This window comes from Gadus macrocephalus, chromosome 22, assembly GCF_031168955.1.
Source record: "Gadus macrocephalus chromosome 22, ASM3116895v1".
NCBI lineage: Eukaryota > Metazoa > Chordata > Actinopteri > Gadiformes > Gadidae > Gadus > Gadus macrocephalus.
In genome coordinates this window covers 4,490,827-4,504,624 of record NC_082403.1, presented here as the reverse complement: position 1 = coordinate 4,504,624, position 13,798 = coordinate 4,490,827, and the positions used below count along the sequence as shown (strand labels likewise).

The following is a 13,798-nucleotide window of genomic DNA, read 5'->3' as shown; positions in this document are numbered from 1 at the left end:
TAACTAACTGTAACTCTACATAACTGTATTAGACCCATATCAAACCAGACACATGTATCAGGGTATAAAACGTCCTGAACACGGATACACTTTGAATTTACTTTAAATAATATGGCAAACGTGGACTCCAGGACCACAATAAACCCCTCAACAAATAGTGCATGATTTACACGCGTCTTATCGGCTACCTGTTGAACGTTTCGTTCGACTCCAGCCAGCCAATGGGGTGGCGGGGCGCTCACATGACCCACTCCTCTCTCCGTCCTGCCAACCATCAACATAACGAAACCGAAGGCAACGCCGCCGGAGAGGGAGCTGCTGCGTGTGTGTGTGTGTTGAGATGAGTCTCGCCGTGAGCGACAGTGACAACATACACAGGAAATCGTAGCCATAAGTTATCGGCGATCGCCCGAACACACCAGGAACTGCGTGTGTGTGTTGATCGCCCTGTCGACACCCACAGAGAGAACCAGCGGCTGGTGAGTGATCGACTGGTTTCCCAACTTGTATTCTAGCTGTGATGATCCCTGCCGTTTTGAGTGGCGTGGATAGGATGGTCGTGTATATGCGGTTGTGTACGTTGTTATAGTATTGTAGCACGTTAGCCTGTTGGTCATCCTGTTACGTGTTTTTAATCTTTTCTGTAGCGATTGAGGCATCACCCGATCACGTCACACAGGGGGCCTGTGTGGGAGTGTTGCGTAATCTAGGTCAATTATCTTTAGGATCGGTCAAAAACACAATCAAAGTGAGAACCGCAGTGGCGAACCAACGCTAAGCGAGGTTTCGTCATTTCACAGACAGATTTGGAGAAATCTACAAATTGAAAACAAACAAAGTGAATCTGTGTTTAATTAAGCCCCCTCCTGTTTAAAGACATTCTTAGGGAAGGTAAACTTCCCTTGTTGACATTCTGGAGGAACCACGCTGCTGTGGACGTCTTTGCCTCCAATAGTTGCTGTCTAGCTCTGCTTAAAATAAAAGAGGAAAAGTTGATCATATTTAGCTGTTGAGTCACCACTTTCTAAAAGCCAATAGGAATTTCACAGTTATCTCCGGGTTTGACCGAGTGACATCATGTATATGAACAACATGTGATTAGCCTAGCCAAAACACTGAGCTTCATTCAGACAAAATGACCCAGTTGGAAAAAGGAAGACTATTTCGTGATGCCCGCAAGGACTTCAACCCCTTGAGCAAGCAGATAACAGGAGTTCAACCCGGAGGGGAATGAGGTGTGGCCAAGGCAGTTATTATAACTAACCTGTTGGCTTTGTTTACACCCAGAGAGAGAGAGAAAGTTGAGGGAGAGAGAGAGGGTGGGGGTGGGGGGGGGGGGGGGTGGGGGGGGGGGGGGGGGGGGGGGGAGGGGGGGAGGGGGGGAGAGAGAGAGAGAGAGAGAGAGAGAGAGAGAGGCCCCGTTTTTTTTCAATGAACTCATATTGGCACATCACATGTCTGTTGTTGTCAACCTTTGAGCTCGCTTGTTAAAGGTCAGCAATGACGTTATTTATAATCATGCTATGTCTCTTCCCCCCGCCCTGTCAACCCCCCCTCCCCCCCAGACCCCGGGCATGGACTACAAGGCTGTGTTCGTTGCCTTGGAGGCGGTGTGCGATGAGAGCCTGGACGCGCTGTGCGCCCCTCCGGACCTGCCGTACGCCGCCGCCGCCCAGCGTCTGGTCAACACCGTCGTCCAGGTCCAGGAGCACGGCCGCGCACTGCTCCCCGTGGTCACCGGCTTCGCCGCCGTCTTCCACCACTACGACTTTGAGCCGGAGACGCCCGCCAACGGCTACCGCACGCTAGTCAAGGTACCATGGTCGCCGCCGTCACTGTCATCACAAACACCGCCATCAGCATCACGGTCAGCACCACTGTCACCATCATCATCATCATCATCACCACTGTCACCATCATCATCCTCGTCCCCATCATCCTCATCACTGACATCATCATCATCATCACCACTGTCACCATCATCATCCTCGTCCCCATCATCCTCATCACTGACATCATCATCATCACCACCACTGTCACCATCATCATCCTCGTCCCCATCATCCTCATCACTGACATCATCATCATCATCACCACTGTCACCATCATCATCCTCGTCCCCATCATCCTCATCACTGACATCATCCTCATTCTGTTGTTTCAGTGCAGGCTTCTGTCTATGTGGCTGTGTGTCGTTTATCTATGTGTGCTGAGCTGTATAATATATGACAGACTCAAATAATTCTGTCTCTCTCTCTCTCTCTCTCTCTCTCTCTCTCTCTCTCTCTCTCTCTCTCTGTCTCTGTCTCTCTGTCTCTGTCTCTGTCTCTGTCTCTGTCTCTCTCTCTGTCTCTGTCTCTCTCTCTCTCTCTCTCTCTCTCTCTCTCTCTCTCTCTCTGTCTCTGTCTCTCTCTCTCTCTCTCTCTCTCTGTCTCTGTCTCTGTCTCTCTCCCTCTCCCTCTCCCTCCCCCCTCCTCTCCCAGGTGCTGCAGTCCTGCCTGCTGCACATCATCGACAAGACCCGCTACGTGGCGACCAGCTGCCACGGCGCCTTCTTCCGCGCGGAGCACAACGCCTGTGAGCTGGAGGCCTACTGCGGCGCCCTCTGCCAGCTGCGGGCCCTCATGTACCTGGCGCAGCGGCTGCTGCGTGACAACGGCCACGGGCAGCTCATCTCCCTGCAGGACGGGGAGCTGAGCCGGCGCTTCGTCCGGGAGTACGCCTCCATGCACAAGGCCTGCTTCTACGGCCGCTGCCTGGGCTTCCAGGTCAGCGACGACCACGACGACGGCGACGGGGGAGCTGGGGTGGAGGGAACGTGGGGGCGTGGGATGTGTGGCACGAGGCGTACCCCGATGGGATCCACCTCCAGGGAATGGCTTGTAGCTCGACGTGTAGGACGGGAGGAGTGGGTTTTTCATTGAGAGGTTATTTTGCAAGTGTTAACTCGTAGTGATGTGAAGTCTAGAGGGAGAGAGACACACACAGAGACACAGACAGACAGACAGACAGACAGACAGACAGACAGACAGACAGACAGACAGACAGACAGACAGACAGACAGACAGACACACAGACACACAGACATAGAGAGAGACACAGACAGACAGACAGACAGACAGACAGACAGACAGACAGACAGACAGACAGACAGACGGACAGACATTATGAGAGACAGTCAGAGAGACACAGAGACGAGGAGGTTAGAAACATTTTAAATTACCCACAATCCTCTTACAAATCAAGATAATTTATTCAGAATATCGTACGCCTATCCCGTTTGGTGAGCGTTTCTATGCAAAACGTGGCTCCAGTATCATGTTTGCACACATCCTTAGCATGCTTTAACGTTTCTCTCTGTCACTGTCCTGCTAGTTCTCGGCCACGCTGCGGCCGTTCCTCCAGTCGGTGGTCATCAGCATGGTGTCGTACGGAGAGACGTACGGCAAGCAGCAGTCGAGCTTAGGCAAGTGCAGCGATGTTCCCTCTGTTTTAACGTGCTTCTGCAGCCATGGGAGCCGGCCTCTCTAGAACCTTCTTTGGAGCTCAGTGGGAAGCTGGCTCTTGTCAAGTCTTGTGGACCTCTGTGACTTCATCCTTTTGTTTTATTTAGCCCTTTAAATGTGTAGTCTTCTGACAAATGTACGTGTTGTCAGTCGCTTTGACTAAAAGCGTCCGCTAAATGCCTTAAATGTAAATGTAAGCGTTATTTGTTTTTATCGATTTATTATTCCTATTATTGTTGTATAATCAATTGTATTATTATTGTTGTTGTTTTATCATTTTGTATTATTGCCATTGTGGAATATTGTTATTGTTATTATAATTGTTGTTGTTGTTGTTGTTTACATGTTGTTGTATGACTTGCAGGCATGGCGGCCCTGTCCCTGCTGACCTCGGGGAAGTACGTCCTGGACCCCGAGCAGAGGGGGGCGGAGTTTGAACGCATCACGCAGAACCTGGACCTGCAGTTCTGGAAGTCCTTCTGGAACCTCACAGAGTCCGGCCTCGTCACGGTAGGCCCGCGCTCAGCCAATCAGATCACACCATCGCCTCGCATGATGGGCTTGCCCAATCACTCACCCCCCCCCCTCGCTCCAGGAGAAATTGATTTTTGTAGATGCTGTAATACAACGTGGAGCTATCATTCATGAGGAAGAAATATGAGGGGAGTGCAGTCCAAACCAACAAATTAAGCTCTTATTCTGTACAGAATCTGATGTGTGATGATATATATATATTGATAAGAAAACTTGTAATAATATATTTCCTATCATTTTCATTTCTGCTCTGCCGTCTCCCCCTCCCCCTCCCCCTTCTTCTGCAGGGTTTCACCAGGATAACCTCAAACCCTGTGAACGTTAACCTGGCCCTCACCCTGCCCCCCGTCCAGCTGCGTCTCCCGTTGACCTCTGACCCCCGGCTCTCCACCCCCGTCTGCCCCCCGGTCGCGCACACCGGGCCGGGGCCTGTCTACGCACGCCTCATCTCCCACGAGTTCCGCGAAGGACACGTAAGTTGCCCCCCCCCCCCCCCCCCCCCCCCCCCCCCCCCCCTTCCAAAGGCTTCTCTAGTCTCTGTGCTCTACATTCAGAGGTCCGAGTTTCATTTAAAGGTCCCATATCATACCACCAGGTGGGGCTGTGATTAGCCGTCACAAGCCATTTGGAAAATCTGCCTCTTCTGACATCACAAGTGGGTATGACCACCTTGATGTATAAAGGATAGCTGAGCAACGTTTGCTACAGTCCACTGGGTAGGCTGGTAGACTGATCTATCCAGCACACATCTAGTTAGACACGGCCACAAGTTCGAAAGGCACCAAAAACAGGTGCTTCTCTAAAATGTTGATTTCCCCCCCCCCCCCACACCCTCTCTCTCTCTCTCTGTGCAGGACACTGAGGAGCTGCTGGCCTACTCTGACATGGAGGCGAACCCCCTGGCGCTGAACATGGTCTCCTCCTGGTCCCAGAAGAAGGCGCGGTCCCCCTGGCTCATGATCCACTTCCACGGCGGCGGCTTCGTGGCCCAGACCTCAAAGTCCCACGAGGTGAACGACACACACTCGGACCACGATGTACGCATGAATGTAGATCAGCGTGACGACGAGCAGCTGTTGAACCGGCAGTGGCTGGACCATGATGGTCTCCATAGCAACCCGTCTGTTTACATCGTCGATGTATTCACTCGTCATTTAGAAGACTCATTGAGGTTCCGCATCTCTTTTTCCATTGAGACAGAACGCATTCAAACACAACAAGCCAATGCAGACGCATGACGTAAACACAGTGCAGGTATCCAGTCTGGTACTCCTGCCTTGACCCCCCATACCCCTCTTAGCCACTAATTGTATGTTGTACGTCCTTGCCTAAAAATAGTACTTAGCATTGTGTAGCATCTTATCCTAGTTATCTTTGTTGTACACAATTACAATTACAATTAGGGCATTTAGCAGACGCTTTTATCCAAAGTGACTTACATCGGTTAATACACACATTGAAACACCGACGGCAGAGTCAACCATGCAAGGTGACAGCCAGCTCGTCAGGAGCAGTTAGGGTTAAGTGTCTTGCTCAGGGACACATCGACACTCAGCTAGGAGGAGCCGGGGATCGAACTAGCAACCTTTCGGTTACAAGATAACTGCTCTACCTCCTGAGCTAAGCCGACCCAGGGAGCACAGGGAACGGGTTAGCCTATCGATTGTTTGTGCTTGGCACTTGGTTCTATGGACATCCTGACTGTACCCACAGCGATATAGTGTTGTTTCTCTTTCTTCAATGTACTTTTTTAGTGCCACGCTTTGGATAAAGGCGCCCGCCGTTATGTTAATGTGATGTAAAGTGGCCCCCTAACGTCTCCCTCCCCCCGGGCAGTATTACCTGAGGAGCTGGTCCAAGGCCCTCAAGGTACCCATCCTCTCGGTGGACTACTCCCTGTCCCCTGAAGCCCCCTTCCCTCGGGCCCTGGAGGAGTGCTTCTACGCCTACTGCTGGGCCCTCAAGAATGCCCACCTCCTAGGTACACAAACGCACGCACGCACACATGCACGCATGCACGCATACACACACACACACACCTAGGTGTGAACAACTCAGACATCCTCGGACAGGAAACAATAAAAATAAAATAATAATAATAATTGAGAAAAGCTAAACCCTAACCCTAACACACACACCTAGGTGTGTGTGTGTGTGTGTGTGTGTGTGTGTGTGTGTGTGTGTGTGTGTGTGTGTGTGTGTGTGTGTGTGTGTGTGTGTGTGTGTGTGTGTGTGTGTGTCAGTTAATGGCAGATTTGCATGTGTTTTTTTGCTACTTTTACTTTGAAGGCTCTATATTAACGATGGCCATATTTATGGGGCGACACAATAATGGTTACCGTAATTATAAGCGGCCAAATTAATTTAGGAGGCAACATGAACCCGACGACTCGGCTCAGCTCACTGATGCCTTCCCAGTGGCGGTGTTGTAATGAAATACAATGTCTATACATCACTGAAGTTTAATTAGAAATGCGTGTGTGTGTGTTTGTGCTTGTGTGTGTGTGCGTGTGTGTGTGCGTGCGCGCACGTGTGTATGTTTGTGTGTGTGCTTGCCCGAAGGCTCCACGGCCGAGCGGGTGTGTCTGGCGGGCGACAGCGCCGGCGGCAACCTCTGCATCACCGTGTCCATGAAGGCCGTTTCCATGGGGATAAGGGTCCCCGACGGCATCATGGCCGCCTACCCCGCCACCTTGCTCACCATCGACGCCTCGCCCTCCCGCCTCCTGACGCTCATAGACCCCCTGCTGCCCCTGGGGGTGCTGGCCAAGTGCCTCAACGCCTACGCAGGTCTGTGGACGAGGCCGCGCACGACGTTAGCTCCTGTTGCTGTTGTTGTTGTTGTTGTTGTAGCATACGAAGGTAGATTAGCATGATGGCGAGCACCTGTTTAGCAAGTTGTGGCGAGACCATGATGGTCTCTACAGCAACATATCTGTTGATGTTGTAGTTGATGTGTTGACCTTTCTTTTATAAGTCGCGTTGATTGTGTGCTCCTCTGGTTGTGAAACTCTTTTGTATTTGAGAGACACGAATACAAACTCTACAAGCCCATACCCATACCAGTAACTGTCTAGCAAACAGTGGCTAAACAGGTTGAACAGCACTCCGTTCCTTAAGGTTTATATCGTCTTTATACTTGTGAACACTGTTCCCGTGCAAAACTCTTTGGGCACAGTTTTTGCATGATGCTCTTTTCACAAGTTGTGGAGTGAGACTGTTCCATAGATCAACGACTTGCGAGGTGTGAGGTAAATATGCAAACAGTTTTTATAAGTTTTCGATTAAGAAATCCAGTATGCCTAATGTGACTCATCGTTGAGTCACATTAGCCAGCAATAACAATCTACGTTGTGCATTGTGATCCCATCTTGGTGTAACCTTCGATGGAGCAGCTGTGTCTAAACATCGGTTTGTCTTCAAATTTCTGCAATGATTTGAAGGGGTTGGGTGGTTGTGAGTTGCGGAAGGCCTATCGGTCTCGAGGCAATCGATCGCCTGCCTTGAGTCGAACCGTGTCCCTTATTTAAAGTGTGTGTATGCATTGTGTAATAACATGTGTCTCAGATGGGATTTGACTCGGATAACCGTGTACAAATCCTAGTGTTCTGCACATTGCTCTGTTTGTAACCTGTGCTGATTGACTGCGATTCCACACATCAAGGATTGACCTCCAGCCAAGGATGTTTAAGAATCACACCAATAACAAGTCAACTAATGAGCACTTTAAAGGTTCAATGAACAAACGCTTGGTATTAGCTCGTGGCATGAATTCCATCCCCCCAATATGACCTTAATGAAGATGACCCAGTCTTAACCCTGCTCCGGTGTTAATCCAACCCCCCCCCCCCCAGGCGTGACCTGTAAGGGCCTTCAGCCGGTGGTGGGCAGCGGCACGCTGGGCGCCCTGGGCCGCGACACCGCCACGCTGCTCAGCGACCTCGGCTGGGGCGCCTCCAACTGGCTGCAGTCCTTCCTGGACCCCGCCCGCTCCCGCAGCCCCTCCAGGCCGCCGCCCACTTTGGCGCTGACCACGCCCCCCGGCAGGAGCGCCAGCGAGCGCATCCTCAGGTCAGACGGCGGCGGCGGCGGCGGCGGCGGCGGCGGCGGCGGCGGCGGCGGTGGCGGCGGCGGCGGCGGCGGCGGCGGTGGCGGCGGCGGCGGCGGCGGCGGCGGTGGCGGCGGCGGTGGCGGCGGCGGTGGCGGCGGCGGTGGCGGCGGCGGCTGCGGCGGGGACTACCCCGACGGCTTCCAGCCGATGCGGTCCGAGTGCTTGGCGTTCGTGCTGCAGTCGTCGTGTCCCGTCATCAAGAACCCCTTTGTGTCGCCGCTGCTGGCGCCCAACGAGCTGCTGAAGGGCCTGCCGCCCGTCCATATTGTGGTGAGTCTCCTCCTCCTTTTTTACAAACACTATGTTACCACCAGGCGTGATGTTGATGAGCAGGGCCGGACGACTGATCAAATTCAAACCAACACCGCGATGTAGTAGAACGTAATTTGCGAATCGCGAAGGCTGCGATATATTCTTTTAAGGAATCGCAATACTGGTTGAAATGAGCGCAGTTTGATTATTTCCTCAAATTGTTCACCCCTATTGATGAGCCATTACCCGACATGACCCGTGGGCGTGTCCACCCAGACCTTTGATGGACAAAAAAGAAAAAATGGCATGCTAAATCGCAATCGCAATATTGGTTGATATAATCGCACTTTGATTATTTCCCCAAATCGTTCAGCCCTAGTGCCAAAACCACTATTTTACCACCGGGCATGATGTTGAAGTTGAAGTGTTTATTGATCCACAATCAGCTCTCTTGTACCCAGACGAGTGCTGTTCTTCCTGAGGTCAAGATTTCAAATTGCATATCCTCTTTTGACACACAAGCATGCCCTCACACAGCGCACAACAAAAACATTCAATAAAAAGAGGAACTGAAAATCGTTACTTGATTTACCGGTAAGTTGGTTATTCGGATCAACTCATCGTCTGATGAGCCATTACCCGACGTGAAACGTGGGCGTGTCCACCCAGATCTTTGACGGACAGGTCAGCCCACCAGTTGGTACAGTCCTCTGCTTCAAGGCCGATCGATCTGTCCATAATTTACGTTTTCAAATCCAAATGAAACGTTTCCTATGGTTCCAGCTTGTTCTGTGTGGCGGTCTCTGAGCGCCTCTGAAGGTGACCTCCCCATATGTGTCCTCCTCCCGTAGGCCTCCGCGCTGGACGCTCTGCTGGACGACTCTGTGATGTTCGCCAGGAAGCTGCGAGACATGGGCCAACCGGTGACCCTGACCATCGCCGAGGACCTGCCCCACGGCTTCCTCAGCCTATCACAGCTCACCAAAGAGACGGAAGTGGCCTCTGACCTTTGTGTCGCGCGAATCAGAGAGGTCTTCCTGAAAAGGGACCCGCCCTCCAATCTTCGTCAGCGACCGACTGCAGCAAGTCCAGCGGTTTGAAGGAAATGACACTGAAGTAGTGCAAAACTGTACCTGAACAAAGTACTAAACAGGGAACAACGGTGTCTTCCGGAAGCGAACCGCTGGTCAGTAGGGTTAGGCAACACCCCCGTATTCGAACTGGCAACATTCCATGGCACGGAAGTAAAGAACAAAGAACATAAATAGAATAGAGGAAAGAAAATAGACCTCTACATGTGAAACCACCTTAGACAAGAGTCAAATATCAAAATCAGATTTAATGGAAAAAAAAATAATTGAACAAGTAGCCCAGTACAGAGCGTGCTTTAGGGAAAATGACTAACTTATATTATCTGCGACTGGGCTGTCGTGCCTTCACATGCAGAGTCGAGATTAGAGGGAACGTTTTGTACCACTGCTAAGAGCTGGCGGAAGTCGTTGGGAGATCGAATCGATCCACCAGCATTTTATCTTATTTATTCGCACTGACCTGTGATTGGTTAACGGCGCTGTGTCGCCCTAATCAAGAGCGCGTGTCTGGTTGTGTGTGTTTGTATTATCAGCAGTCCAGACTTTAGAGTCAACACACACACACACACACACCTATTTGAGGGTGTGTATCCATAGCACAGGATTGGGATGGGATAGGACGAGGGATAGTGTACTGGTGTTGTTGTATATCCGATGAGATTATACGCTCGTCCAATGGCGAGCGGCGACCTCACCCTCCTCTCCCGATAGCAACATGGCTCCTCTCCGCACAACGAGCCAACTGAAAGGGAAGTTAACCCCTGACCTTTCATTTCCCGCTGTCACTCACAGTTGCCTTACACCTACCCCTCCCCTTGTTTCCCGCTCTTTTATTTAAATCTTGCAATGTTTACCTCCCTTAAACCATCCTAATGAACCTAGTTCCTTACCAGCAGTACCATTACTAGCATGGCTGACCAAGAAATGTCTACAATGTACTGTATTAATAATGTCATGCACTTGGGTGGCTTTAAGTGTCCTGTATTTATTTTCTTTCTACAAGTATTCGCAATAAGCCACAAGTTTGTGGCCTTGACCCGTTGTTTTGAGCGGTGCGGTGGTTTTGTGTTTCTGCTTGTTTTGTTTTATAACAGTTTACATTAAGTGCTGAAATGTTGTTAAAAAACTAAAGTATTAAATCTGGACTTGAACAACGCACTGTGTTGTGTTTGGTTTTGTCTGTGCTTGTTTGCACCTCGACGTATGTCCACTAAATAGGTCATTTTTCTTGTACCCTTTGTCCCTGATTATACTCGGCTTTGCCTATCGAATATACTGGAAATAAGATAAGGTGAGTTGGCAGCAGTTCAACATGTTAGTCTGCCTACAGAACGCAGTGACAGAAGTGTAGAAATATAACGCCACCTTGATCATTTTGTGAAAATCTGTTAAGTCATCCGATTGACAAAGTTGCATTTACAATACATTAAAGGATGCAGAATCTTTAAACGTTCACCAGATTAATTTAAGAATATCTTTTAGCCTACAATAAAACAAACATAGCCACTCAAACCTTGACATTTCACACATGTTGTTTAGACTATTCACACCTGCGCATCAGGCTCCCAGTTCCCAGATATTACTACAGGCTTTTTTGAACACCTTGTTTCACATCCCTCCCAAGAATCTTTGTGATTGGTTTGACCGTCGAGGGAGACATGGTGACGTTGACAAAGATTTTCAACTTAAAGGGGAGAAGTTGGCCTGTGTTTCTCCTCAGTTTGTAATAGAGGCTTCTAGTCTTCTTCAGCCACGATGATGATCTCTGGAGTGCTTCTGCTGGCACTCACTGGTGGTGAGTAGATCCTGACCCTGCCCCTATGTTGTTAAAATTACTGTTCAATGCTAGTGCATTAGATGAATGGTAGCAATACTCTTCTGAAAGGAGTGGGTTTTTTCTTACTGTAGAGTAAATATCGACTTTTAACTTATTTTATTTGATTAATTCATAAACATGGCATCGGTTAATTTCGTTGGATTCGAAACTAAGAATATTTTTAACCAATTGGAAGGGAAAAAGCCAATCAACTAATACGAATTTACGGCAGGCTAGACTGGCCTATTTCTCAACAGTCCTCGTGCCTCTGTCTAATCTGATTCTGTCTCAATGCGTCCCGCATTCCCACACAGTCTGCCTGGGTTTTGACGACCGTATTGTCGGAGGGTACGAGTGCAAAGACCACTCTGTGCCCTGGCAGGTCTCGCTCAACAACGGCTGGCACTTCTGTGGCGGGACGCTGATCAACAACCTGTGGGTGGTCAGCGCGGCCCACTGCTACAAGTCAGTGTTCACTGCAGAGACTTCTCTCAGACTCCAGTGCTAATCTTGGCTCCAGCTGGATCCTAACCACTAGCTTGGTGGGGGCCCTGAAACTTTGAATGAAACTAGACATGTACAATTCCAGCCGTATTGTATTTTCTTGTTTATTATTTTTTATTTTAATATTAATATATATATTTCCACATGTCTCTTACACAAATCTATATTTTGAACACAAAAATATATAGATTTGTGTAAGAGACGTGCCGTTATGCAAACGGCAATACAAACTCAACCCAGATTCTCCCCCTACGCTTTCTCATTATAAAGAGAAGGGAGAGAGATTGAGGCGAGGTTGGGCGAGCACCACATCGGGTACAAGGATGGCCCTGAGCAGTTCATCGCCTCGGCCGAGGTTGTTATCCACCCGGACTGGGACCGATACAACATGAACAACGACATCATGCTAATCAAGCTAGCAGCGCCGGCGCAGATCAACCAGTACGTGAGCCCCGCGGCCCTGCCCAAGACCTGTGCTCCTGCGGGCACGCAGTGCCTCGTCTCCGGGTGGGGAGCCACCCAGAGTCCCTGTGAGTCTCCCATACAGATAGCCTACATATCTGTTACAGCTCCACAACGGACTAATAATACAATGATAAAAAATAAATATTGCAAATTGCATACGGTTGTTCTTTGGTCTATTTAGCTAATTGAATGACACCAATAATTGAATGTCATATTAGGGTATTTATAAATGTATATGTTATATTTTATGTATTTATTGTCATATACTTATACAACTATCATTAAATATTTAATAATATTATAGGTATTCATTTATATATATACTTTTTTCGTATCATGTAAATTACGCTGCACTCAAACCTCTGTAAAGGGAATATTAGCCTATATTATATCAGATTACATAGTGTATTTTGAACCTCTGAACATTCTGAGGGGTCTTATTCTTCCAGTCGGCTGTCTGAAGTGCCTGCACTGCCTGGATCTGCCCATCCTGCCCCAGCAGGACTGTGAGAAGTCCTACCCCAACAGGATCACCTCCGCCATGTTCTGCGCCGGCTTCCTGGCGGGAGGGAAGGACTCCTGTCAGGTACAGTATGCTGTAATGATATGATTTTGTGAATATATTACCTTTTTTAGGATTTAATATAACACACGCTGTGGGTGGCAGTTGGATGAAGGCTCCATTGTGTCAGGGTCTCCTGTCCGTTGTTGGGTAAAAGTCAGTTGTTAAATCAGTTTTATCTCAGTAGTGTTTTATTTTGTTATTCTGTTTTTATTTGCTATTGCATTAATTTTCTGTAGTATATTTTTTTATTTATTTTTAGTTTCTTTTTTAATATTTTGTGAAGCACATCATGTGAACGGAGGACCTTTATTTTGAAGACTGTGTTTTCAATTTTTCCTCCTCCAGGGAGACTCTGGTGGCCCTCTGGTGTGTAACGGGGAGCTCCAGGGAGTGGTGTCCTGGGGGTGGGGCTGTGCTGAGGAGAGCCGCCCCGGTGTTTACGCCAAGGTCTGTGCCTTTCTCATCCCAAAACCGTAATCCTAAATACAAAGGCTTTTATTTTGAAACCCACTACAGACATAATGATTAGACATAAGACTACTGTAAATGGTACTGGAAGATGGTCATCGAAATATGTATTTACAGACCAAATAGTCTCTGTTGTTGAGAATGAAATATATAGCAGATCTTCATATAAGATTGAAATGGTATGATTGGTTTCCTACTATTAGGAATGCTTCAAATGCATCCACATTTTTTAATGTTTAATTGCTCTCTGTCTTTCTTTGGCTGTATGGTTTTTCCTCCACAGGTCTGCCAGTTTACTGACTGGATCGAGCAAACTATGAACCTTCACTGAGACCCAGCAGTTACAACAGAGGGGACAAATATGTGCCTTCACTATTTTATTTTTCTATTTGTGTAACTCAAAAACTCAAAAAATAAAAGAGTAAAACAACCACTTTTAATGAACTATGTTTTTTTTTTTATTATTATTATTCGAATGGTCACATT

General features: G+C 48.7%; 2 protein-coding genes across 2 annotated transcripts; both read left to right on the top strand.

Annotated features, from left to right (window-relative positions):
- The first annotated feature begins 260 nt into the window (after positions 1-260).
- lipea (lipase, hormone-sensitive a) lies at positions 261-10,650 on the top strand. Its single transcript, XM_060043571.1, has 12 exons — positions 261-479; positions 1,566-1,814; positions 2,484-2,768; positions 3,376-3,466; positions 3,871-4,016; positions 4,328-4,513; positions 4,895-5,050; positions 5,877-6,021; positions 6,603-6,830; positions 7,895-8,107; positions 8,228-8,421; positions 9,255-10,650. The coding sequence occupies exons 2-12, from the start codon at positions 1,575-1,577 to the stop codon at positions 9,501-9,503; spliced, it is 2,133 nt and encodes a 710-aa protein (XP_059899554.1). The 5' UTR covers positions 261-479; positions 1,566-1,574; the 3' UTR covers positions 9,504-10,650.
- A 145-nt stretch (positions 10,651-10,795) lies between these two features.
- LOC132451202 (trypsin-2-like) lies at positions 10,796-13,746 on the top strand. Its single transcript, XM_060043560.1, has 6 exons — positions 10,796-11,289; positions 11,625-11,775; positions 12,085-12,344; positions 12,729-12,865; positions 13,190-13,291; positions 13,596-13,746. Exons 1-6 carry the CDS (start codon positions 11,250-11,252, stop codon positions 13,641-13,643), a joined length of 738 nt encoding a protein of 245 aa, XP_059899543.1. The 5' UTR covers positions 10,796-11,249; the 3' UTR covers positions 13,644-13,746.
- The last annotated feature ends 52 nt before the right edge of the window (positions 13,747-13,798 follow it).

What these genes read in the sequence shown, in the direction of transcription:
- lipea (XM_060043571.1), top strand. Translation starts at nt 1,575, where the DNA reads ATGGACTACAAGGCTGTGTTCGTTGCCTTGGAGGCGGTGTGCGATGAG. An exon ending in GCCGCTGCCTGGGCTTCCAG is followed by an intron (nt 2,769 to 3,375) that starts GTCAGCGACGAC and finishes CTGTCCTGCTAG; the next exon opens with TTCTCGGCCACGCTGCGGCC. An exon ending in CAGAGTCCGGCCTCGTCACG is followed by an intron (nt 4,017 to 4,327) that starts GTAGGCCCGCGC and finishes CTTCTTCTGCAG; the next exon opens with GGTTTCACCAGGATAACCTC.
- LOC132451202 (XM_060043560.1), top strand. Translation starts at nt 11,250, where the DNA reads ATGATGATCTCTGGAGTGCTTCTGCTGGCACTCACTGGTG. An exon ending in TCTGCTGGCACTCACTGGTG is followed by an intron (nt 11,290 to 11,624) that starts GTGAGTAGATCC and finishes ATTCCCACACAG; the next exon opens with TCTGCCTGGGTTTTGACGAC. An exon ending in GAGGGAAGGACTCCTGTCAG is followed by an intron (nt 12,866 to 13,189) that starts GTACAGTATGCT and finishes TTCCTCCTCCAG; the next exon opens with GGAGACTCTGGTGGCCCTCT.